Genomic DNA, 27,009 nt, shown 5'->3' on the forward strand with positions numbered 1-27,009 from the left:
TATAAATAACTTATTTATAATTTATTTTATTTTAATTTATTAATTTATATATATTCATCATAAATATATATGTTATATATAAAATACATATATATATTCTTACAATTTTACATAATATATAAGTATATAATATATATTATACGTATTTTTATAATTTTATATAATATATAAATAGATAATATAATATATAAGTATATATTTATTAGTTTATAATTTATTAATTTATAATATTAATTTATAATAATAAATTAATTTATATAAAAGCTCAGTGGTAGCATCTTGGATTTATTTATTTATTTATAAAATTTAAATCCAAGTTAAAGAAGATGTAGTTTATATATACAATGGAATACTACTTGGCAATGAGAAAGAATGAAATCTGGCCATTTGTAGCAATGTGGATGGAACTGGAGGGTATTATGCTAAGTGAAATAAGGCTGGCAGAGATAGACAGATACTGTATGTTTTCACTCATAGGTGGATCCTGAGAAACTTAACAAAAGACCATGAGTGAGGGGAAGGGGAAAAAAAAGTTACAGAGAGGGAGGGAGGGAGGCAAACCATAAGAGACTCTTAAATACTGAGAACAAACTGAGGGTTGGTCACGGCTGGGGGAGAGGGGAAGTGGGTGATGGGCATTGAGGAGGGCACCTGTTGGGATGAGCACTGGGTGTTGTATGGAAACCAATTTGACAATAAATTATATTTAATAATAATAAAATTTAAATCCAAGTTAGTTAACAGCCACACATACCTTAGATCCTGTGACTTTAGAAGAAAATTTTTTGTTTAGTTTGTTTTTAGGTTTCAGTTTCTTTTGTTCCATTTGAGTGACTTTTATCTTTAGGAGCCTAAATTTAAAGTGTGCCTTCTCTCATAAATATTTGTCAGATTTTTTTTCTCTGTGTTGATTACCATTAATATCATCTGGATGTAGGTGTTTCTGAGGCTTAAGCTATGATGGGTACCCAAGGACTATAATCACTATATTTTAAATATGTCCAGAGTGAAAATTCACTATTAGTAGAGGGAGTTTTAAATAAGGATGAATCCAAGGGAAAGATTAATTCTTTTTTTTTCTTAATGTTTATTTTTGAGAGAGAGAGAGAGAGAGAGAACAGGGGAGGGGCAGAGAGAGAGGGAGACAGCAGACAGCACCAGCAGATGCAGGATTCAATCTCACAATCATGAGATTGTGACCTGAGCCGGAAATCAAGAGTTGGGACACTTAATCGACTGAGCCACCCAGGTGCCGTTGGAAAGATTAATTCTTGATCTGGATGGATTAGATATGCAGACAGTATTTATCTCAACAGATTTCTTCTCTGTAAACAACAGGGACATCATCATGTATTTTACCCTTCCCAGTGGTGAGAGCAGTACTTCACACACTATGTGTATTGAAGGGCCAGTTGGATTTTTAAAAAATTCCAATCTGTTGTGGACCATGCTTTTATGAAATGCAATCTAAATGTATATTTAGAAAAATGAACGGGAGAAAAATGAAAGAAATGCAAAATAAAAGTCCAAATTTGTTATCGCAGTATCAGATTTCTGTAAGACTTTCTAAATAATTATTCTCAAGTTGGATATTTATTTTTTATCATGGATTAGTAACAAGAGTTTGTGGACTGGCATCAGTCTGTGGACTATACTTTGAGAAGCTCTGGTCTAAAGTCCTGCTTCTCTGCAACTCCAACTCATCTGCTCTTAATCACAGGGCGAGTGACTGCATAGAGCCAGCCTAGCTCTTGAAGTCTCGTGTTTTATCTTAGTCTTATGCATTCTGATCTACTCTATAGCTGTGTGCTAATATAGAAATAATATTTAAAGTTGTCTGTTCCCTGTGGGAATAGTATTTAAGCTTTTATCTCGAATCTTTAAGTGATATTTTTGGTACAAGAAGGTGTCCTCTGTTTAGCTTTGCAGTCTTGGTTTGATTGGCAGATGTGAAAGAGGCTTGGAAAATACCCTATGCCCTTGAGAATTTAAAATGGGAGGAGAGTTCTTTTTTTTTTTTCCAGGTATTTATTTTTTTTTTCATTTAAATTTTAGTTAGTTACAATACGGTGCAATATTGGTTTCAGGAGTAGAATTCAGTGATTCATCACTTACATACAACACCCAGTGCTTATCACAAGTGCCCTCCTTAGTGCCCATCACCCATGTAGCCCATTTCCTACCCACTTCCCTCCATCTACCCATACTTTGTTCTCTATCATTAAGAGTCTCTTGTGGTTTGTTTCCTTCTCTTCTCTTCCCCCAACTTCCCATATGTTCATCTCTTTTGTTTCTTAAATTCCACATATGAGTGAAATCATATAGTATTTGTCTTTCTCTGGTTGACTTATTTTGCTTAGCATAATACGTTCTAGCTCCATTCATTTCATTGCAAATGGCAAGATTTCATTCTTTTTTATGGCTGAGTAATATTCCAGTGTGTGTGTGTGTGTGTGTGTGTGTGTGTGTGTGTGTGTGTGTGTGTATGTATCACATCTTCCTTATCCATTCATCAGTTGATGGACATTTGGACTCTCTCTGCAAATCTGTATTTTTGTATCCTTTGGCTAAATACCTAATAGTGCAATTGCTGGATTGTAGGGTAGTTCTATTTTTAGTTTCTTGAGGAATTTCTATACTGTTCTCCTGAGTGGCTGCACCAGTTTGCATTCCCACCAACAGTGCAATAGGGTTCCCCTTTCTCTACATCCCCACCAACACCTGTTGTTTCTTGTGTTCCTAATTTTAGCCATTCTGACAGGTGGGAGGTGGTATCTCATCATGGTTTTGATTTGTATTTCCCTGATAATGAGTGATGTTGAACATCTTTTCATGTGTCTGTTAGCCATCTGGATGTCTCCTATGGAAAACTATCTATTCATGTCTTCTGCCCATTTCTTAACTGGGTTTTTTTTTGGGGGGGGGGTATTGAGTTTGATAAGTTATTTATAGATTTTGGATACTAATCCTTTATCAGATATGTCATTTGCAAATATCTTTTCTGTAGGCTGTCTTTTAGTTTTGTTGATTGTTTCCTTTGCTGGGCAGAAGCTTTTTATCTTAATGAAGTCCAATAGTTCATGTTTCCTTTTGTTTCCCTTGCCTTCTGCAACGTGTCTATTATGCTGCTTCCAGCCAAGGTCAAAGAGGTTTCGGCCTGTGTTCTCCTCCAGGATTTTGATGGTTTCCTGTCTCATATTTAGGTCTTTCATCCATTTAGAATTTATTTTTGTGTGTGGTGTAAGAAAGTGGTCCAGCTTCATTCTTCTGCATGTCACCATCCAATTTTCCCAACACCATTTGTTGAAGAGACTGTCTTTTTTCCGTTGTACAGTCTTTCCTACTTTGTCGAAGATTAGTTGACCATATGGAGGGAAAGCTCTTCTTGGTATTCCATGTGACATTTATGTAGGAAGAGCCATGACTGAAAGAACCAGCTCCTTACTTGAATGAACTGTGTGGCACAGAGACCAGTGAGTTCAAGAAGTGTGATCTGAAGGGTGTTTTTCGGAAGAACTTTTTTTCTACCTTTTTTTTTTTAAGTTTATTTATTTAAGTAAACTCTGTACCCAACATGCGGCTTGAACTCCCAACTCCCAGCATCAAGAGTTGCATACTGTGCAGATTGAACCAGCCAGGCGCCCAAAAGGACTTTTTTTTTTTTTTAATGTTTATTAATTTTTGACAGAGAGAGACAGAGCACGAGTGGGGGAGGGGCAGAGAGAGAGGGAGACACAGAATCCAAAGCAGGCTCCAGGCACTGAGCTGTCAGCACAGAGCCCAACGCGGGGCTCGAACTCACAGACCATGAGATCATGACCTGAGCTAAAGTCGGATGCTCAACCGACTGAGCTACCCAGGTGCCCCAAAGAAGGACTTTTTTTGAGTGAAGAAGCTTTTGATCTCTGCTCCAGTTGGCAATAAAGTCGCGTTAAAAATGTTTTATTGAGATATGATTCACCCACGTAAAGTGTATAATTCAATGATTTTTAGTATATCCATAGAGTTGTGCAACTATCACCACGATCAATTCTAGAAAACTTTTGTCCCCCAGAAAGAAACTCCATTCTCCATTTCCCTTCCACCTACTTCACCCCTCACCAGTCCTAGGCAACCACCTGTCTACTTCCTGTATGGATTTATATACTCTGGATATTTCATATCAATAGGAGTGTTTTTTAGGTCTTGACTTGAAAGAGCCAGTATGATGCAGTGGTCAGGAGTACCAGCTCCAGAGTCAAACTTCTTGGATTTAAATTCTTGCTCTGCCATTTAGGGGATTCATTTTATTGGGTGTTTACATGACCTTTTTATGCCTTGGTTTCCTCTTCATAAACAGGAATGATAATGGGATGTACCTGAGAAGCATGAAGACCAAATGAGTTAATATATCTAAAGCATTTAGAACAGTGCCTGGAACAGGATAAGCACTCATTAAATAGTAGTGTTCAACTCATATATTGAAAGGGAAAAATCACTTCCAAAATAGTGACAAAATATAATGACAATAGTTTTGACCTGGGATTGTGTTTGATTTCTGTTGTAAGAACTTAGTTATTTGGAAAAGGATGGTGGGGAAAGGTCACAGCAATTTTCTTGGTTTAAAGAGTGTTGGTTTATTAGTTCTGTTTTCTAGGCTAGTAACCATGGTCTTGATTAGTTAAACTGGAACTTACCTTAAAGCTGTGGGGTTTTAAAGAGCAAATCTGCTGCTTTCTTAATACTTGCTATTTTATCAAAGGAAAGGGTTTACGTTGCCCTTGATCAAGAACCCATATTAAGGTTTATTTTCCTTGGAGAGCTGTCACTTGATCTTAAAACTTGTGTAAGTTAATCCCTATACCTTGGTTTATATAAGGAAAAAATGATTTACATTAAAATGTTTTCTCATTTTTAATGTTAATAATCAGAAAGGTGTGGTGCAAATAGCATAACTTTTAGGTCTTTTTGGAGTTTTGTAGAGCTTAGTGAATATGTTGGGTAAAGGATGCTTGGAATTCAGTACAATTATAGGTCAGTTGTGGAGTTTTATTTTAGAATAATTGAACATAGCCACTAGAAGTGACTTTAGAGAGTATCTTATGATACCATTTTTGTTGACAAGGAAATTGAGAATCTTAGGTTAAGTGACTTCTAGAACACTAATTATTGACAGACCTGGGACTAGATTCCATTGATCGTGGTGCCTTTGTCCTCAGGTCCCAACTTTTCCCCCATGATCACATTCATGTAACCGTTTTTCACATGTAATTGTTATGTTGCTTGTGTAGAGCTGCAGTCTCTTGTTACACTGACAAACTGAATGGCTCATACTAACAGTAGAGATTTATTTTTGATGAGGTTGTAGGGTGTCAGGATTTCCTTGCTCTTTCTAGGTATCATTTTCTGCATAGCAAATGCAAAAAATCTGATCGTCAATCTGTAATGTCTCCTTTCTCATCATAATGATGAGGTCAGAATGGAGAACACAGGTCTAGCAAGATAAGGAGTTGATATTTCTTCCTTTCTTCCTTTCTTTCTCAGGCTTCATGCCTGGCGTGGAGCCCCACACGGGCTTGAACTCATGACCCTGAAATCAAGACCTGAGCTGAGATCAAGAGTCAGACGCTTAACTGACTGAGCCACCCAAGGTGCCCCAAGAGTTGATATTTCTTTAGTAACCTTTAGTGTGTGAAGGGACAGACCTCTGAAACATAAAACAGGAACCATTTACCTCAGTTGACAAGGATAACATGGCTAAAGCTTTTTGACTTAGTGAACTGTCTTCCTGACCAATTCTGTATAGCTTGTGGGTGCAGCTGATTACTGGAAAGTTCTCACAGCATGCCCATGATTTGAGAATGGAGCTGGATGGGTAGGGAGTTAAGGCTATGGGAGCTTCATTACTTCCCTTTCACAAAATTCAGCATTCTTTGCATTTTCCAGATGCTACGTATCTGTTTCTTAAAATCCATTATCTTTTCCTGCTCTATCCTATTACGTGTCTCAGAGAAATTAATGTGTACTTCTTAGTGGCATTTTCTTTTTTTTTTTTTAAATATGTTTTAACATACAGTGTTATATTAGTTTCAGGTGTACAATATAGTGATTAAACAATTCTATACGTTACTCAGTGCTCATCACAAGTGCACTTTTTAATCCCTATCACCTATTTCACCCACCCCCCACTGGCAACCATCAGTTTGTTCTCTATCATTGAGTCCATTTCTTGGTTTGTGTTTCTCTTTTTCCTTTGTTTTGCTTTTTAAATTCCACATGTGAGTGAAGTCATGTGGTATTTGTCTTTCTCTGACTTTTTTCACTTAGCATTGTACTCTCTAGATCCATTTTTGTTGTTGCATGTGGCAAAATTTCATTCTTTTTTATGGCTGAATAATAATCCATTGTGTGTATATATATTGTGTATATATTATCCACTCATCTATCGATGGACCTTTGGACAGCTTCCATAATTTGCCTATTGTAAATAATGGTGCAATAAACATAGGGGTGTATATATTCTTTTGAATTAGGTTTTGTATTCTTTGGCTAAATACCCAGTAGTGTGATTACTAGATCACAGGGTAGATCAACTTCTAATTTTTTTGAGGCATCTCCATATTGCTTTTCAAAGTGACTGTACCAGTTTGCATTCCCCCCAGCAGTGCATGAAGGTTCCTTTTTCTTCACATCCTCATCAACACTTATTTCTTGTATTTTTGATTTTAGCCATTCTGACAGGAATGAGATGGTATCTCATAGTAGTTTTGATTTGCATTTTGCTATGATGAGTGATGTTGAGCATCTGTTCATGTCTGTTGGCTCTTTCTTCCCTTTTTAAAAAAAAAAACACAATATTTAAATGTCTAATAAAGGGAAAAATTGAACCATCAATTTATAAATCTCTTGAACTAAAACAATGCTAGGAGTGTTTTCCATTATCTCAGGTTTCATGTGTTTTCCTTATTTTTAAACTATCTATTGTAACAAGTAAAGAAATTGACTTGACCCATCCTCCAGTCCCCTGCGCACTTCATCACCAAAGAAATATTAGTTTCTAGGGGCGCCTGGGTAGCTCAGTCAGTTAAGCAGCTAACTCTTGGTTTTGGCTTAGGTCATGGTCTCATGGTTTAGGAGATCAAGCTCCACATCGGGCTCTGTGCTGACAGCGTGGAGTCTGCTTGGGATTCTCTTCCTCTCCCTTTTACCCTCCCCTTTCCCCACGTGTGCTCTCTCTCTGAAAATAAATAAATAAACATTAAAAAAATTAAAAATAAATAAGAAATATTAGTTTCTATAACTGCATTTAGGTATGTTGTTTTTTAAAAAACTTAAACATTAACAAGTTTCTACCTCCTTTGTTGAGAACTTCACGTGCTAAGAAAATATAAGTACTTCAGTGTGTAACAGTAAATAATAAAATCTTGAGCACATTTCATATTTAATATAATCTTATTAGTTCTTAAATATAATAACCAGGAAGAATTTCAGTGATAAGCTACTTAATATGTCTTTGACTTTTTAGACTATTTATGTTTTTTTTTTGTAATTATTGCCAGATAGTTTAGGTAAATTTTACATGTTTTAAGAGGTTTGGTAGAAATGATTAATGTTTAAAAACTTTATTAATCAAAAACCTTTTATTTATTTTATTTTTATTTTTATTTCTAATGTTTATTTTTTGAGAGAGAGAGAGAGACAGAGCATGAGCATGGGAGGGGCAGAGAGAGAGGGAGACACAAAATGCAGGCCTAGGCCCCCAGCTGTCAGCACAGGTCCCAATGCGGAGCTCGAACCCACGAACTGCGAGATTGTGACCTGAGCCGGATGCCTAACCAACTGAGCCACCCAGCCGTTCCTAATCAAAAACCTTTTAAATTAAAATGAGGAAAATAGTGAATCTATTACTTGGGCTCTTCCTGAGTTTGCTATATATGTCTTTTTAAAAAAAACTTCTCATTGTGAAATACAAAACACATACAAGGTCTAGAAATAGAACTTGCCAGCGCCTTAAAAGCCCCCTCATATTCCCTCATGTCCCCTCCTAAACACTGTTTCCTTCCTCCCTCCAAATACAACCACAATTCTGATTCTTACAGTGATAAGTGTCTTGCTTTTTTTTATATTTTTATCACCTAATTATGCATCCCTAAACACTATAGTTTAGTTTTGTCTGCTTTAAAAAAAATAACAAAAACTATATAAATGGATTTGAACTGTATACGTCCTTTTGCATTTGGCTTCCTTTTCTCATTATTATGTGTGTGAGTCAACATTACATGCAAACAGTTAAAAATTTTTTTTAATTACTTGGGGAAAATGGAATAGGAAAATAGTAAGAAGACATAGGAGTTAAGATGCATGTTTTGCTAATGGCTTTGCCTCTAACCAGCAAAGGTAGCTTTGGACAAGTCACTTAAATTCTCAGGATCTCCTTGTTCTCTTCTAAAACGTGATAGAATGGGTTTAAACGGTTGATAGGACCTTATTAGCTCTAACGTTTGATGAATCTGGGTAAATAAATGTTACGCTATGCTATTCTTAATTACTTTCATTTTTGTTTTCATTAGGTTGTCTTGGAGATACCCAGTTTTGTTTTAGATTTCGACAATCTTCTGGGAGGAGGGTGTCACTGCATTGTCTCCTGGATCATTATGACAAAGATTTACCAGTTTACTTAAAGGTTGGAAAAGTAGCAATAGAAAAATGTCCATGTGAGAGGAAACTTTAGAACTCAGTTACCTCTAAAGCATTCAGAAATATTTTACTTTTGTGTTATTACTATATTATACTGTTAGATTTCCTAAGTGAGTCTAATTCATAAGGATTCAGCATGTGAAAGAAAGAAACTTTACGAAGTTACTGTTCTTGAAACATATAATGCCACTGTGAATTTTAGAAATCAATTAGAATGTTGAGGTGGTTTTCTTTCATTTGTTAATACCTCTTTGTTTAGATGTGGAATTGGGGTGGTACCATACCAGTAAATATCACTTAGAGTTGAAGATTCCCTACTTTATGGTAGAATTGTAGTTGTCTCTTTTTGAGCTTTGTTTTCCAGTTATTTATTAAAAACAATTTTAATAATTTAGATGATTTCAGAGTATAGGCTTCTGTTTGGTAGTCCATATTTACATCTCTTGACTGTGTGAGGAACATTTCCATCTGGATGTCCTATCAGTACATCCAGTATGACCTCATTTGCCTAAAATCAGCATTTACAGTTAACCTCCCTGGTTCCAGTAATGACAGGAACCCTTTCCCAGTTAGCAAAGCTATTACCTTTGAAATGTCTTATAGCCATCTACTCCTTTCCATGACCTTTTGCTTTCGCTATCAACATATTCTTTCAACTGATAATAATAGTTACTATTGACTGGTGCTTATATTCTAGGCACTGTATTAATAAGCTTGTGTTATCTCATCAGTCCTCATAGTGTTCTGAGAGTTTCTTTTGTAAATGAGGGAATTGAGGGCTGATGAGGATAATAATTTTGCCTAGACATCCCATCTTTTGGGTTTTTTTCAATGTAATATATTGTATACAGAGTTGTCAGCTAAAGTACATGTATATATTATATAAAAATAAATACAAAATGGCTATCTGTTGCTTAATGAATAAAGAGGCAATGATAGTGCTATTTCCTTGTCCTCACTTTTTGGGCCTTCCAAGATAAGACCTTTACGTTTCCAGTTTCCAACTTTATCTCCTTTCTGTACATGTGCCACATTTTAACCAAACTGAACTATGTGCTTTTTCCTGAGGTAGCTTGTATTTTTCAGTCTCTGTGTGTTTGTTTTTGCTCAAACTTCTGGCTCTCTAAACCTGGGATGTTTTTGTCTTTGTTTAACTCCTATGCATCCTTCAATGCCCCATTCGAAAACAGCTACCTCTATGAAATCTTTACTGATCCCCATAGACAGAAGTAATCTCTTCCCTCTTGGCCTCCCTGTAACACTTTGTGGTTTCTTCATAGTACCTACCTTGAGGTTTGTTTTTGTCCCTCATAGATTGTGGTCTTAAGGAACTATATCTGATGCATCTTTTAACTTCTGTAGCACAATGCCTTGTTCAAAGTAGATGGTCAATAAATATTTGTGCAAATAATAATCAGTTAGGAACTGGGTTAAAGTATATTTCATTAGGATGTAAAAACTTCTTATGTTTTTTGGAATGTATTTACTTTCAAATTATATTTTGATAAATATTTCGGTGTTTCATTTTTATTAGGTAAAAATAGAACTGATTATGTAACATTCAGATTGGCATTTAACTCCTTTTTTTCTCTCTCAAAATTTTACATTAGGATACCTCATTTTATTAAGACTGACCCCTAACTCATACTTGTAGGCACAATTTAAAAATATACATGTAGCATTGGAGAAAACGTAGAATTTGATTGTTTCCTGACGTCCATTAACTAGTACAGACGTGAATAAACAACATAAGCTGAGGAGGTTTTAATGGGAAAAGTCTGATTTTAGTACTCTAGTTGAAATGATTTCACCTTTGGGTAAGCTCCAAGTTTACATCTGCCAGTTACTATCATGATTGTGTTGGTGGAAAAGCATAACTAGATCTTTGTGTATATTTCATATCTCAGTTCAGGTTTGTAAAGGAATGTGATGTTAATAATAACAAAAGGAATGCAATATGTATTTTTTTATTTGTCACTTCTTTCATAGAAGGATCCTGCTTATTTTTACGGATATGTGTATTTCCGACAAGTTCGAGATAAAAGTCTAAAAAGAGGCTACTTCCAGAAGGTAAATTTCATATGCACTAATAGGGAAATTGTTTTTATATTGTGGCTAGAAAAATAGAAACTGTAAGGATGAATAGTCTTTAAAGTCTTTGATATTTTATCTTTAAACATACTACAACTTACATTTTTTTTTTGTTTTTTTAGATTATAGATACCTGTCCCTAGATTTTTTTTTTTTTTTTTAAAGTGGGTCTCATGCCCAGGACCCTGAGATTAAGATGTGAGCTGAGAATCAAGAGTTGGATGCTTAACCGACTGAGCTACCCAGATGCCCCTGTCCCTAGATTTTTAACTGGGATTGAATTTTGCCTTTCTGCTATCTCTGTGCTAGATTCCTGACAGTTATACATATTGTATGAAATTGTTAAAAGCCAAATGAATCTGCTTAATTTCCACATTTTGGGATGAGGAAAAGAATGAACAGATGATTTTTAATATCGTTACAACTAATAAAAGTCTGCAGTATCTTTTTTTGAACAGCTAAGAGTCACTAAATACATCTTAGCAACATCTTAATCATTAGTATTTCCATTCTAAATGTACAGTCATTTTATTTTCTTTAAAAAAAAAATTAGGGGCACCTGGCTGGCTCAGTCAGAAGAGCATGCAACTCTTGATGTTGGGTTTGTTAGTTTGAGCCCCACATTGGGTGTAGAAATTACTTAAATTGATTAATTAGTTAATTAAAAAATTCCAATCATCATTAAAAATAATAATTGGTTCTGATTTAATTACAGCTAACAGGGACACACCTTTACCTTTTGTAACTAGAATGTGCCTTGACCACTAATTGATATTGGATGGAAAGGTAAAAAGTAGTTTTCAAGAGAAATAGATGAAAAAATTGGCATAATCCATATCTGAATTGGCCCAACTATAAAGTCAGAGTTTCTAAGTATATGGTTATGATCATTGAAAACTAAAATAACAGCAATCATAGGTCTTAGTTTGAAAAAGCATCACAATTTGCTCTTCCTATATTAGGAAGAGTTCATCTCACTAATTCCTGGTAGAACTGCTTTGCTAATGACAGTAGTAGCGAGGCCTTGGAAATTATCCATAATATTTGTCTCTTTATAGGAAATTCTTTTTCCTGGAGAGCAGGAGAATCTGTGAATATGCCCTTATGCTCTTAAGGTGTAATAATAAGGTTAAAGTTCTTGCATTCTGCTACTGTAGTTTTATGTAGTTTTTCTTTTAACCGTTTACTGCAAAAACTTTCTTTCAAAATCCACACTTTTTGCTGAATTTAGCTTGTTAGTAATTGATTTTATAAGAAATGACAAATTTAAATTGTAATCATCAGGAAAATAAAAAATCATGTTTCTTTTTTCTCTCCAGTCCTTGGTTTTGATCAGCAAACTACCTTACATTCATTTTTTTCATACCGTGCTCAAACAGATAGCGCCAGAGTATTTTGAAAAGAGCGAACCTTATTTGGAAGCAGGTAAGTTAAATATTGTGTGACTTAGATACTTTATGAAGGAGTTTTAAAAATTTTCCTGGAAATGGCTGATAAATATAAAGTTGACTTTCTAAAAAATTTAGTTAAGAATTTTAAGGGCTAGGGACACCTGGGTGGCTCAGTCAATTAAGCATCTGACTCTTGATTTCACCTCAGGTCATGATCTCACAGTTCATGAATTCGAGCCCCATGATGGGCTCTGAGCTGACACCACAGAACCTGCTTGGGATCCTCTGTCCCTTTCTCTCTGCCCCTCACCCACTCTCTCTCTGTCTCTCTCAAAATAAATAAATAAACTTAAAAAATATCTCTTAAAATTGTTTTAAAAAAGAAGAATTGTAAGGGCTATATGGTAGGAGAGAGATGAAAAGCTATTCTTCATCTTTACCTACAAACACAAAAGACGGTATCTTTTATTATCTCCTTTTGCAGCATAGATGATGCCTATTTATTAGGTTAATGATGAACAAATATGAAGTTGACAGCTCTGCTTCTCAGAGTAGTGTTTAAACAAATCTTTATGTCACTCAATGCAGAGGCCTCTATTGAGTGTTATGTTTTTGTTGCTAATTTGGGTAGTGATGAGAATAGGAAAACTCCCTTTCAAAAAATTTATGAACTAGTTTGTATCTTAGAACATAGGTATATTTCAGGGTACCTGGGTGGCTCAGTTGGTTAAATGTCTGACTCTTGATTTCGGCTCAGGTCATGATCTCATGCATGGTTCATGAATTCAAGCCCTATGTTGGGCTCTGGGCTGACAGTGTGAGGCCTGCTTGGGGATTCTCTCTCCCTCTCACTCTGTCCCTCCCTCTCTCTTTCTCTCTCTCAAAATAAAACAAATAAACTTAAAAAAAAAAAGAACACAGGTGTATTTCTGGTGAAATGCAAGATATTTTCACCACTTTTACTTTTCTGTTACCTTTTTAATTTTTTCTTTTTTTAGTTTTTATTTTATTTTAGAGCAAGAACACGTAAGTGGGGAGAGGGACAGAGGGAGAGAAAGAGAAAGAGAGAAATTGAAGCAGGCTCCATGTTCAGTGCAGAGTGTGATACAGGGCTTGATCCCACGACCCTAGGATCATGACTTGAGCCAAAATCAAGAGTCAGATGCTCAACTGACTGAGCCACACAGGCGCCCCTGGAGTTCTAATTTCTAATGTTTCATTTTTCATATTTTGCAATTTGAACTTATACTAAGGAAAGATTGTATTATTTTTTCAGCTTGTAATGATGTTGATCGATGGCCTGCCCCAGTGCCAGGGAAGACATTACACCTGCCTATTATGGGGGTTGTAATGAAGGTAATAGCTTTTATTTCATTTGTCTCCTTTTCTAGAGAACTCTAGGAAGTTCATAGATGAGTTTTGCTTTTTAACTTCCTAATAATGTTCAATGTCAATATTGCTGTCATTTGTATGTGAGGAGTTAGAGATCCCACAGTTCATCCTGCTGTACAGAACCATTAGTTACACAACTCCAGGGGCTACCTGTCCCATTTCATCCTTAGAGTTTTACACAAGGGTGTCATTCTTGTATAATACATGTGACTGTAAATGCAGCCTTTGAGACTTCTGCAACTCCATGGCCCTCCAGAGATGGGTGGCATTGCAGAATACTTGCAGAGTCAAATATGAATTAGTAAAAATGGGAAGAAATTAGGAAAGCCATTGGTTCTTAGTAATAAATTACTTCATGTGTGATGTCAGACCAAGCATGCCCATCCCAGGATATGGTGCTTTTATTCAGTTTTCTTTTCTTTTTTTAAAAATGAAATAGCATTTTGCTCTCAGGCTTTGTATGAATGTGCTGTAGTGCTTTTGCAATTCATTTTCAAATTGGACTTATTTTTGGCAATGCTGTGTTTTTAGATGTACTTACTTCTGTAGGATGTGTTCTGTTTTTTTCCCTGGGAGATTATCAAAGTGGTACTCCTAGCTCTGGGTTGTGAGTTCTCATGGTTTCCTGTGAGATTTATCCCATAATTTGGCAAGCTTGAGAGGGTGTGTTTGGGTGTGTGTATATTAATGAAGCAAAGAATGGAACAATAAATAGGAAGCAGTATGAAGTTGATGCTCTTTTTCTGTTTTTCAGCACATTTGCTTCTCAGTGAGTTAGTGATTTCCATGTGTATGGGAATATGGAGACATTGGTTCACTTACCTTCTGTGACTAAAGATAAATAAGACTGTAGTTTTAAAATCTGATATAAATACTTTGTTTTTATGGATTTTTATGCATTGCTGAGTGTACTGTTTTAGTGGTAAGAGTGTTTCTGATCCCTCGTTGTAGTGGGAGTCGCAGACCATATAAAGGACATTCTTTTATAGCCAAAGTTAATTTCTTCTCTGTCTCTTCAAGGTACGGATTCCCACATGTCATGACAAGCCTGGGACAACTCAAATAGCGCAGTTAACTCAGCAGGTAGTGTGGTACTGTGGTAGAATAATCCAGCATATATAGTCTCTTTAACAGAATTCTTAAACTAGCAAATATAGAGCTTCTTGGGTTTATGATATATTTCTGAATATTACTGAAATATCCCATTAAATAATTTTGTAATAAATTGATAATAAACTTTCTAATGTTTCTCAGATTGTTTTTCTTGTTTGTTATCTAGCAGACACTGGAGAACTCAATTTATAATGTAACTGTGAGGACTAAGGGAAAGTACATAAAACCTCTTACCTTCTTAGAAGAATGGTCAACAGGCTTTTGTTTTTAGGAAACTCAGTCAAAGGATTCTTTAGTTATGATTGCTTTTCATTTCCCCCACAGTCACATCTGTTCATGGGTGGGGTTGAAGTTTTTGTTTTTTTTTTTAAATTTTTTTAATGTTTTTATTTATTTTTGAGACAGAGAGAGAGCATGAGCAGGGGAGGGGCAGAGAGAGAGGGAGACACAGAACCTGAAGCAGGCTCCAGGCTCTGAGCTGTCAGCACAGAGCCGGAAGTGGGGCTCCAACTCACGGATTGTGAGATTATGACCCAAGCTGAAGTCAGCCTCTCAACCGACTGAGCCACCCAGGCACCCCGGTTGAAGTTTTTATTTGAAATGTTTTAACTGGTATATTAACACTCCCATTGTTTGAATTGAATTAAAATAGAAAGCAGTAGGGAAACTAATTTTTCCTGTTATGTACATATATCAACTGGTATAATGCAGTTGTGAATTAATCTGTCCTCTGACTTATTAGATTAATGTTTTATCCAAGGAATCTGTCATCCTTGACCTTCTGCTGTGTTAGGAGAGATTGCTAAGGCCCAATCTCTTTGTGGCTGCTCCTGGAGGAAGAGAATCTTAAAAGATAGGGCAATATGGCTTATTGATCACAAGATAGATAGGCATTTTTAAAAAATGAATTTCTGTAAATTTTAGTGATATCTTCTGTATTTTTTCTCTTTTATCTCAGGCAGACACACATATATCTGTTATTTTACCTACTGTTCATGAGGTGGATCTTTTCAGGTAAATTTTATTAAGTGCCTTTCCTCCTTTGCTTTGTGATATTGTTTTTAATTTCTTTAGAAAATGAATGTTCTTAAATGTGGAAAAAACTGGAAAAAAATAGTCATATTATGTTTCACAGGTTATAAATCAATGGTTCATCCCTAATGCATGTTACGAACTTTGATGATTAGGGAAATTTGGATGTGGTTGGCTATTACATGGTAGAAACAAATTATTTTTTGTTTGGTTTGGTGTGAGAATGGTATTGTAATGATGTAAGAAAATGGACTTGATTTTTAAAGATGAATTTTTAACTATTTTGAAGTGAAATGTCATGAGGTTTGTGTTTTATTTTAAAATACTTCAGTAAGGGGTGCCTGGGTGGCTCAGTTGGTTAAGTGTCTGACTTCGGCTCAGGTCATGATCTCACGGTCCATGGGTTCAAGCCCTGTGTCGGGCTCTGTGATGACAGCTTGGAGCCTGGAGCCTGCTTCGGATTCTGTGTCTCACTCTTCTTTCTGCCCCTCCCCTGCTCATGCTCTGTCTCTCTCTCTCTCTCTCTCAAAAACAATAAATAAACATTAAAAACATTTTTTAAAAATATTTACTAAGAAGTGTCCAGCTAGCTTAGTTGGTAGAGCCTAAGACTTAAAATACGTCCGTAAGAAAAAAATTAATGAAGTAAAAATGGTAAAATATTGTTAACTCTAGATGATAGGTAAATGGGGGTTCTTACACTACTGCCTTTGTTTTTCTGTATGTTTGAAGCTTTTTAAAATGCAAAATAAAAAAAGAGAATCTAGCACATAAAAAAGAACAGGGAAAAGTACCAATGCCTGTGCCTTACCCAGGGCAGCTGAATAGAAATCTCTGGATTAGTGTCCAAGTTTCAGCTCCTGGGTAGATCTGCTTGGCTTGAGAAACCACTGTTGTTGCAGAGCAGTTATTAAATAGTAATACATGCAATCGGGAGTCATGTGAAAGGCTTAGAATGGGATTTTTGGTTTGGGGTGTATGTGGAATTTTGTGTATGTGTGACCTTTAAACTACATGGAATACTACTTCAGAGGATGATTAGTTCTATATGCTTGATTTGTTTTATACACTTGGCCCTAGCACAGCCTATTAATCCCACTTCTAGGAATTTATCCTGTAAAAATGAAAGCATACATCCTCACAAAGACCTATATGCAAATGTTTATAGCAGTTCTATTCATACCAGTCTAAAACCAGAAACTGCATTTGTCCATAAGCTGGTAAATGGATAAACAAATGTGATTCTTACATGTGTGTGGAATACTACTTAGCAGGTAAAAAAAGACAGCACTATTGATACAGCCAGCAACATAGGTGACTCTCAGAAGTGTTATGTTTGGCAAAAGGAACCAGATTTTAAAGAGCTACTTACTCAGTGACTCCATTTATAGATATTCTAGAAAAGGGACAGAAATCAGCTCAGTGGTTGCCTGGAGGGTGGGAGAGGGAAATTGAGTAAAAAGGGGATGAGGGAATTTTTGGAGTGATGGAAGTGTTTTATATCTTTGCTAAGTGTAAATGTTTCTGTATGTAAATGATAAATCTTTTTTTTTTAATTTTTTAAATTTATTTTTGAGAGAGAGACAGAGTGAGAAGGGGCAGAGAGAGAGGGAGACAAGGAATCTGAAGCAGGCTCCAGGCTGTGAGCTGTCAGCACAGAGCCCGATGCGGGGCTTGAACTCACAAACCGTGAGATCATGACCTAAGCTGGCTTAACCGACTAAGCTACCCAGGCACCCCCGTAAATGATAAATCTTAAAAACAAATTGATTTTCTTTTAAAACATTTTTAATGTTTATTTATTTTTGAGAGAGAGAGAGAGAAAACATGCAAGCGGGGTAGAGGCAGAGAGAGAGGGAGACAGAAAATCCAAAGCAGGCTCTGCACTGTCAGCGCAAACCCGGATCCAGGGCTCGAACTCACAAGTCGGACTCTCAACCAACTGAGCTACCCAGGCACCCTCAAATTGATTTTCTTTTAAAAAATTAAGTGTTGTAGCATTCTTAGAATAAAGAGGAGAAGTGCCCCCCAAATACATGAATAATTATTACAGGAAAAATACACTAAGAAGGATCCATACTGTTAATAGTTTTAATACTTCATTCGTTTAGGAATAAGTGAAGAACTGGCACAAGTTGATATAGATTTTGATTACCAGACTTGTTTTCTTTTGAACTGCTGGGTGCAAGTCTTAATGCCTTTCAGTTTATCAGTTATCTTTGCTTTCATGGCAATTAGTTATTCCTACCACTAACACTTTTTATTAGCATATATCTTTTCTCCTGATTATGAATGACATGTTATTGTTTTTAAAGTAGGACAAGTTAGTGTGTTGTTCTTTTAATTCTTATTGCTCAGGAGGTGAGAAAATGGAAACTTGAACAATAATAGTCCCACACAGAGAGAGCACTGCACCGAGCATTTAACATCTGATGTTCAGATTAGTGCTTCGTCCATGATGGCACTCTTCATTTTGTTTGTGGAGAGCTTACATTGTACATTTATTCCTGTGAATAAGAGTTTAAATGTTTATCATTATATTGAAGGTGATATTTTTATACCCACAATCAGCTTGAGAGCAAAGGAAAGAGACCTGGAAAGATGTTTGGAGCTGAGTGCCAGAGATGCAGTCCCCCTCCTTCTAGCAAGTCAAGGCTTGTTAAGCTACCACGTATCCATGGACCATGGCTTTCGTTTCAGCCCTCTCAGTCATGTACATAGTCTTCTCATTCAGTTTTTAAGTTGGGCTTAGAATTGAGGGATGGTTTTCTGTTGAAAGAAATGGACATTCTCTTGCCTGGAGTCAAGGACGTTTTACCTAATGATACTTGCTGTTGGTTCTTCACGCAGCAGGAGGCATATCAGTGATGTGTTGTCATCTTCCTCTTTGCCCTCATCTTGAGAATGAGCCTTCTTGGCTTTCTACCCCACTGGCAGGATAGATAACAGTTATGAGTGTTTTTGTGTTTCAAAGAGTGTAAAAGTCTATTACTATTACTACATAAAATCTGATGTGTCTGATGCTCTTTGATAGATGTTAGTTTAGTTTTCAAGATTATAATAACATGGTATATCTTTCTGAAAAAGGTTGAAACCTTTATTTATCTAGTTATTTATGTATGTATCTGTTTATTCATTTATTTATCTATTTGGAGTAAGTTTCTCATTTTTGCCAGAGGATGGCTTTTGGCAGGGGTGGGGAGCAGTAGAGCTTAGCATAAAGCGTGCCACTCCAGAGTGGAGATATAAAAATAATACTGAAAAAATATCCTATGATTTTCCTACAGAACTCTCATTTTAGTAATTTTACACTGCAGTTAATTAGACACATACCATCAATATTTATTAAAGTTCGAGCTGGAGATAGGTTTCTTCCTTGAATATTTAATACTTATCTCCCCTAATAAAAGTACTTTATATAATAGATATTTCTAATGTACTATAATTTCATAGAATGCTTCATCTTATAACTGTACTTGCTGTCTGTTTTTGCCCTTACTGAGAATATATTACAATACTTGTGAGAAAACATAATTTCCAGCTTTAATGCCTTAAGGGCATCCCACTATTAAATGTATACTTACCCACATACATACACTTGCCACTTTTCTGTAAATTTGTGATTGTTTCAAAATTATATATATATATGTTTATATTTGTAAATGTATATGTGTATACATGCATATAGATAGTTAAAACAATCATAAATTTACAGAAAAGTAGTAAGTATAATATAGAAAACTTTTTTCCTTGAACCAGTGGATAGTCATTTGAAGACCTGATGTTCCCATCATCTCTGAATACTTTAGAGTCTTATTTCGTACAAATAAGGATATAATGCAGCCATCAAAATTGGGAAGTTAACATTGATAATATTATTTAATTCAGATGTCACCAGTTGTCACAATACTAGTTCAGAATTTTCTGTTGCATTTCCTTGTCCTGTCTCTTCTGTCTCTCTTTCAGTCTGGAATAGATCTTCAAGTCTTCTTTTCATACACCTAAGCTTCTTGTGGTTACAAGACAGTTATTTTGCAGGAAATCCCTGAGTTTAGGTCTGTCTGGGATTTACTCAAAATTAGATTCAAGCTCTGCATGTTTGACATGGAGGTAGCTTGCGTTATTACTGGTGACGTTTACTTTGTGGTATTCTCCAAGCTTCTTGATTGGTAGTTACTCGTTTTCTTTTTGTGAATAAGTATTTTGTGGGGAGGCACTTTGAAACTATGTATATGAGTTATTTATTGCTGTGTAATAAATTACCCCAATATTTAGAGGCTTGAGAGAACAAATAGTACTTCACACACTTTCTGAGGGTTAGGAATCTGGGAATGGCTTAGCTAGATGGTTCTAGCTCTAAATCTCTTATGAAGTTGCAGTCAAGATACTAGCTAGGGTTTTAGTCATTTGGACAAATGGGGCATGAGTATCTGTTTCCCTAAAAGGCTTACTTGGCTGCTGGCTGGAGGTCACCATTTCTTGTGGATTTTAGCAGGAGCCTCATTTCTAGCCATGTGGACCGGCCCATAGGGCAAGTTGAATGTTCTCACAGGATTGGGCAGGTGATCTGAGACAAGGCAGAAGCCAAAATGTCTTTTATGACCCAACCTTCAAAATTGCACATTGTTGCTTTACCTTATTCTGTTTGTTACATGTAAACCAATAACGTAGCCCACAGCTAAGAGGGGGAAGATTGGGCTCCCATGGTTTGTTGTTGTTGTTGTTGTTGTTGTTGTTGTTTTTTAAATGTTTATTCTTGAGGGGGGTGGAGAGGGAGACAGAGCAGGGTTGGGGGAGGGGCAGAAAGAGAGGGAGACACAGAATCCAAAGTAGGCTCCAGGCCCTGAGGTGTCAGCTCAGAACCCAACACAGGGCTCTAACCCATGAACTGCAAGATCATGACCTGAGCTGAAGTTGGATGCTTAACCACTTAACCAACTGAGCCACTAGGCTTCCATGTTTTAAAAGGAGTGTCAAAGAATTTGTAGAAATATTTTAAATCATTACATTGTGTATATTTTATGGGCTGTTGTTTTTTTCTGTTTTATTCAATAGGTTACTAAAATCCATTATTCTCATTTGGTGTTCCAGTTGTCCCCAATTTGGCCAGTGACACTTGTCTTCAAGTTGGCCTCTGTTTTGTTTTGTTTTGTTTTTTTACATATCCTTGTCATTCTTTAAGCATTTCCTTCCTTCTTTTTTTTTTTTTTTTAAAGTCTATTCATTTATTTTTGAGAGAGAGAGCACGAGTGGGGGTGGGTGAGGGCAGAGAGAGAGAGAGAGAGAGAAAATCCTAAGCAGGCTCTGCACTGTCAGCACAGAGCCTGATGTAGGCTCAAATTCATGAACCATGAGACCGTGACTGGAGCCAAAACAAAGAGCTGGACACTTAAGTGACCGAGCCACTTAGGCACCCTGAAACACTTCCTTGCTTTCTAGTATAAAATGTGCCAAGCTTATCTTTTTTTTTTAATTAAAAAAAGATATATAATTCACATACCATAGTATTCGCTCTTTTAAAATATACAATTCACTGGTTTTTACTGTATTTCACAAAGTTGTGCAATCATTACTGCTATCTAGTTCTAGAACATTTTCATCTAGAACTGGGTTCAAAAAGTAACCCTGTACCCAGTGGCAGTTATTCCCCATTCTCTCTCCTCTACCAGCCTCTGGGAACCACTAATCTACTTTCTATCTCCATCGATTGGCCTCTTTGGGACATACATAAATATGCCCCATATTTATATATGGGGATATATAAATAGAATCCTAAAATACGTGGCTTTTTGTGTCTGCTTACACTTAGCAAATCATTTCCATGGTTTATCCATGCAGTAGCCTGAATCATTATTTGATTCACTTTATGATGTTCTGTTGTGTGGATACCACATTTTATTTATCCATTAATTCACTGAAGGATATTTGGATGGTTTCTACTTTTTGGCTGTTACATATAATGCTACTACGAACATTTGTATATAAGCTTTTGCGTGGACCTATGTTTTCTTGGGTGCCAAGATTTTCTTGTATTTTTTCTTCCTTAGCCCTGGAATCACCCATTTCTTCGAAAAGCCTTGGCTTTTTTTAGTGGAGAATAGGATTCAGAAGCCAAAATCTGGGTACTGGTTGAGCTCATTGCTATTGGAATATCACTGATTTTAGGCCCTCTCAGTGGACAGAACTAGGGAGTATACATATATATATATATATACACACACACACACACACACACACATACATACATATATATTTGTAAAGAGATGCATATGTACCTACTCATATATAATATGTATACATTTTTGCATATGTATTTCTACATGTGTATATATTGAAAACCCTAAAGTCACACCAGTACCCCCAATTCCAATCCTACAAGACAAGGTTCACTCTAGTTTTCTTTCTATATTGGTATTTCTTTTCCCTTTATGAGGAACTACCTCCTATTATTCTTAATTTATTTACTTATTTAATCACTCCTTGTTAGTAACCAGTATCTCATCGCTGCTTAAACCCTCTCCTCCGTGCAGATGACTTTCTTACCCAACTTGGGCTCTGACACTCTACACCCACCTGCCCTTCATAAATACCCTTCCTCAACCTTCTCAGGCTGTGCTCCATGCCAGATTCCCCCCACGTGGTTATGCTCCTACCCCAGTTAGGCTTCTGTATTGCACATTTAGGCCCCCTATCCATATGCTTGCTTGTGCTCGGGCTCCCGATGTTAGGCCAACCCCCAGAAGAAAGCCCTCCTTACCCTACAGTGCTCCTATACCTCATCCCAGACCACCTCTCCATGCACACACCCTATTCCCCCTGCTCTTACATTCCACCGTGGACAACTTCAACACACTCTGGCTCTGACACTTCATACCAGGCTGCCCCTCCAGGCCCCTCACACTTCTTGGCCTGTCATCTCAAACCAGATCACCTTCACACATGTACACCTTCCTCACCACGTTTGGGTTCCAGCAGCCCCACAGCAAGTCACCTTCTCCATGTGAACGTCTCCCTTATCTCACATAAGCCCTCACACCCTGCTCTGAGCCATCATGTCTTCCTTTCTGTCCTGGCAGAGATGCCTACCATGCACCATGTTCTGTTTTAGGATTGAATTGTTTAGGAAAGGAAGAGGAAGAAGAGCTTGTTTGTCTTATCCTTGAACTGTTTATTATTTATTTATTTATTTATTTATTTATTTATTTATTTATTATTTTGCTGTTTATTATTTGCTTTATTATTTTGCACTTCCTTCACATTTGTATTCTTGCCTTTGAATAGTTAAAACTAAATTTCCCTAATTTCCATTCCACAAATCTGTTTTATATTTTTGCATGTAAGCTTTTTTCTTTTTCTTTCTTTCCTTCTTGTTTAATTTTTCTTGTTTTCTTCAAAATATTTACACTAGAAATTCAGATGCAAGAAAGCAATATTAATGAAATAGGTCTACCATATGGTACAATTTAATAATTACTTTATATGCTTTTATTATTTGTCAGTCATTCTATGTCAATATGTCGCATTTCATTTTCTAAAAATTGGAATCAGTCAAATTGATATGGTTTTTAATGTGGACAAAAGAGACTTTCTTTCTGCCTTTCTTTGTTTCTTGTGTGTATATATGTTTTTAACTGGGTAGATTGATTATGATTTTTATAAATAGATAAGTATTTTTTCCTCCAATCTAGTGGGAAAAGTTGTTACCCTAATGGAAGAAATTACTAAGTAAGTAAAAGTTACCAAATGTCTGAGGCTAAGTAGTGTGCCAGAGCTCTGTTCTGATAGGCTTCCATCTAGTTCCAGGGCTACTATAAAAATCTGCAGCATTTCTGTAAGGGAAGGATCTGCCCAGGAAATCATTCTGTTGTTTGGCCTTCGAACTCCCCCTTGTGATTTGTTTCCATCATTTTTTAACATTGAATGCCTTGGCTCTTAAATTAATTACATCCAATAAATATCCTTTGGAAAATTGATTTTTCTTGTTTTCTTCAAAATTTTACAACAGAAATTCAAATGTAAGAAAGCAATAATGATGAAATAAATCTACCATATGGTATAATTTAATAATTATTTTATGTGCTTTTATTATTTGTCAGCCATTCTGTGTCAATATATCACATTTCATTTTCTAAAACTTGTAATGAGTCAAATTGATATGTTTTTTAATGTGGACTAAAGAGACTTATGCATCACCGTATTCTAAATGAATTTGTATGTCACAACAAGGTACAAATAGCTGGAAGAATTTATATCAGTATGAAGTTTTTAGAATGATTATCTAAGAACTTAAAAAACAGGGTTGGAAAATAATACTTCTACCATATAAACACCTTTTAGGTGTTTCTGCCCAGTTTTCCTTCATAGTCAGATGCTTTGGGAGCTGGTCCTGTTGGGGGAGCCCCTCGTGGTCATGGCACCGTCACCATCAGAGTCGTCAGAGACTGTATTGGCACTTGTGAAGTGAGTATATTTGGTTCCTGATGGTGATAGTTGCAGCATTTTTCCATCTGTGTTATGTTTGCACACTCATTGCACTGATCCAGACAACACCTCTCTTATAAGAAGGGTGCTCATTATAGCCCCGTTTCATGGATGAGATAAGTAATTCATGCTCCAGGAGGGCTGGAACCATGGGGGGTTTTTTTGCTTTGATTGATTGAACAAGAAACATTCATTCACTTATGCAAAGTTGGTACCTGACAACTTTGCATGAATGGTCAGTGTCTAGTAAAAGACATGTAACTAGGGAATGGTAATGCCAGAATTTCAACCCATCTTCTGCCCCAAGTCCCGTGTTCTTTCAATACTCCATTCCATATTATTATGTATTTCCATTTGTCTTTCTGATTTCCTGAAATAAGTTTGCTGTTTACTGAAATAAGTAATCCCATGTGGGTATACTGTGTGTTATTGATGTTTTATAGTTATTGAGTAGGGCCTTTAATTTCTGTGTCCTTTGTTTAAAATGTTCTTCTTTCCTCCACAGCTGTATTTCTCCATTAAAGTACTTCAGTGACTTCCGACCTTACTTCACTATTCATGATAGCGAATTCAAAGAATATACTACTCGTACTCAAGCCCCGTGAGTAAACAAAATAATTTTTATTGACCAAGTATTTCCTATATAACCAAATTATGTAAAACTAAATTTTGAACTTATTGGCATCTTGATTTGGTAAAGGAAGGTTTGAGGAACTGCTTGTAATGCTTCTACATGTCAAGTGTCAAAACTTGTTTTCTTTTCAATGATTTTATTTATTAGTGGAGGATGTATTGTCATCAATAGCCATCTGATTATACTTTGAGTTCTGTTTTCTTGCCTTCTGTTATCTCTTGTTGCTCTATAACTTCCTTTTCCTTCTTCTTCGTTGAATTGGCATGGAAACATCAAAATTCTTCCCAATATATTAAAGGAAAAAAATTATCTTACCCTTTCCCCCTTAGCTCCTGCTCTATTGCTTACCTTCTTTTCATAGTGAAATTTCTAGAATAACAACAACAACAAGAAATCTCCACGTACTGTCTCTACTTCTTGGCTTTCTGGTTGCTTCTCAGTCCATTGCAGGTTGATTTCTTTTTTATTTTTCAAGTTTATGTATTTACTTTGAGAGAGAGTGTACATGCTTGTGTGAGTGGGAGAGGGACAGAGAGAGAGGGAGAGAGAAAGAATCCCAAGCAGGCTCTGTGCTGTCAGTGTGGAGCCAAATGTGGGGCTCGATCTCACAACTGTGAGATTATGACTTGAGCCAATACCAGGAGTCAGACACTTAACTGACTGAGCCACCCAGGCACCCACAGGTTGATTTCTCCACTTCCACTGAAGTCAGAGTCATCAAGACCCTCTCACTGCCCAACCCTGTGCGCACATTATTGTCCTATTTTCCCTGCCTTCCCTTTCTTAATAACATTTAAGCTGTTGAAAGCATTTTAATCTTTGACACCACTCTCACCTGTCTGCCTGGTGGTGCATCTCAGTCCCCTGTGCAGATGTCTCTGTCTCTGCCAGCACCTTAAGTGTTGGTGTTCTCCAGCACTGTGTTCTGGGATCTGATTTCACACTGATGATTCTTTCTGAGCTATCTTATCTCTACCCACAGACTCTGTTAACACTTGTATACCAATGACTGAAATTAATCTGCCTAGCCCAGATCTTTGCAAGGTGCAGACCTATATGTCCAGGGTTTTGTTGTTGTTTTTTATCACTTTACCACCTAGGTATATTAATGGCAACTGAAACTAAACATGTATAAACTGAATTCTTTCTGTCTTCTTGTTTTCTTCCCTAAACCCATGCTCCTTCCTATTTTCATGAATGGTAAAATTGTCATAAATTTCTCCTTCTTTATATGCCCCACATCAAATTTTACCAAATTCTGTCAATTTAACACCATAAAATATCTTTCATAATAACATTTGTTATCTTCTTCCAAAAGTCTGTTCTCAGCCTAACTGTCTCCAGTCTTTGTCATGTCTGCTGTTGCTTTTCCTAAATCTCTTACTGTCTTTGTAGGACACCTTGCAGATTTCCTAGAGTGATCTTCCTACATTTTCATTCATGTGGCATCCTTCCGCTTGGTTCTCTATTAGCTTTTGTTTGCCTACAAGATTTCTAAACTTCTTAGCATATTAACTTGGTACTTAATAATCTGGCCAGCATCCAGCCATCTACCTTCATTTCTAACTCACTCATCATTCTTGCTTTGTGCTGGAGAAATACTGAGCTATTTGTAGTTCTTCAGGCACTCCACCATCTCATTTCATTGCTTTGCACATATTAGTTATTCTCCTGCATCACCTTTACCTCCCTTATCCATTTGGGAAAGAACTTCTGTGCATCTTTCATATCTTTGTGCAAATGTCATCTCTTTAGTGAAGCTGTCTTTTAATCCTCTTGATAGATACAGTTTCTCCTTTGTAATTATTGTATGTTTGATACCCCCATCACCATTTTCTAATCTGTGGCATTGTGATGGGGTATGCATACGTTTCTTCCTGTATGCTTTTAGGGAGACCATGTCTTTCCATCTTTCCTTGTCTAGGGCTAAACATGGTGCCTGGCATCTAGTTGTTATGTAATGCATGGAGTGAAGGAAAAGATAATCTGTTGTTCAATCTAAAGAAATTATAAACTATTCTTCACTGATGGAGCATTTGTCTTTTTCTCACTTTGTTTCTGTTTTGTTTTTATGTAGGCCCTCAGTCATATTAGGAGTAACCAACCCTTTTTTTGCAAAAACACTCCAGCATTGGCCACACATTATTCGAATAGGAGACCTTAAACCTGCAGGTAAAGTATAAACTCAGTGTTCTGTTT

At 36.3% G+C, this 27,009-nt stretch overlaps 1 protein-coding gene across 4 annotated transcripts in view; it reads left to right on the forward strand.

The window, feature by feature from the left end:
- The window catches only part of DENND6A (DENN domain containing 6A), a 63,940-nt gene that overhangs the window by 16,839 nt on the left and 20,092 nt on the right, over nt 1–27,009 (forward strand). For 2 of the 4 annotated variants that reach the window (XM_027039052.2, XM_027039054.2), the window contains 9 exons: nt 8,550–8,662; nt 10,666–10,746; nt 12,087–12,192; nt 13,435–13,514; nt 14,571–14,633; nt 15,622–15,677; nt 24,033–24,155; nt 24,682–24,777; nt 26,888–26,982. In XM_027039052.2, coding sequence (XP_026894853.1) covers nt 8,550–8,662; nt 10,666–10,746; nt 12,087–12,192; nt 13,435–13,514; nt 14,571–14,633; nt 15,622–15,677; nt 24,033–24,155; nt 24,682–24,777; nt 26,888–26,982 — 813 coding nt within the window. The remainder of the gene's footprint in view (nt 1–8,549; nt 8,663–10,665; nt 10,747–12,086; nt 12,193–13,434; nt 13,515–14,570; nt 14,634–15,621; nt 15,678–24,032; nt 24,156–24,681; nt 24,778–26,887; nt 26,983–27,009) is intronic. The other 2 variants (XM_027039053.2, XM_053219191.1) reach the window with 2 other exon arrangements.

The sequence above is a fragment of the Acinonyx jubatus genome, chromosome A2 (assembly GCF_027475565.1).
Source record: "Acinonyx jubatus isolate Ajub_Pintada_27869175 chromosome A2, VMU_Ajub_asm_v1.0, whole genome shotgun sequence".
Lineage (NCBI taxonomy): Eukaryota > Metazoa > Chordata > Mammalia > Carnivora > Felidae > Acinonyx > Acinonyx jubatus.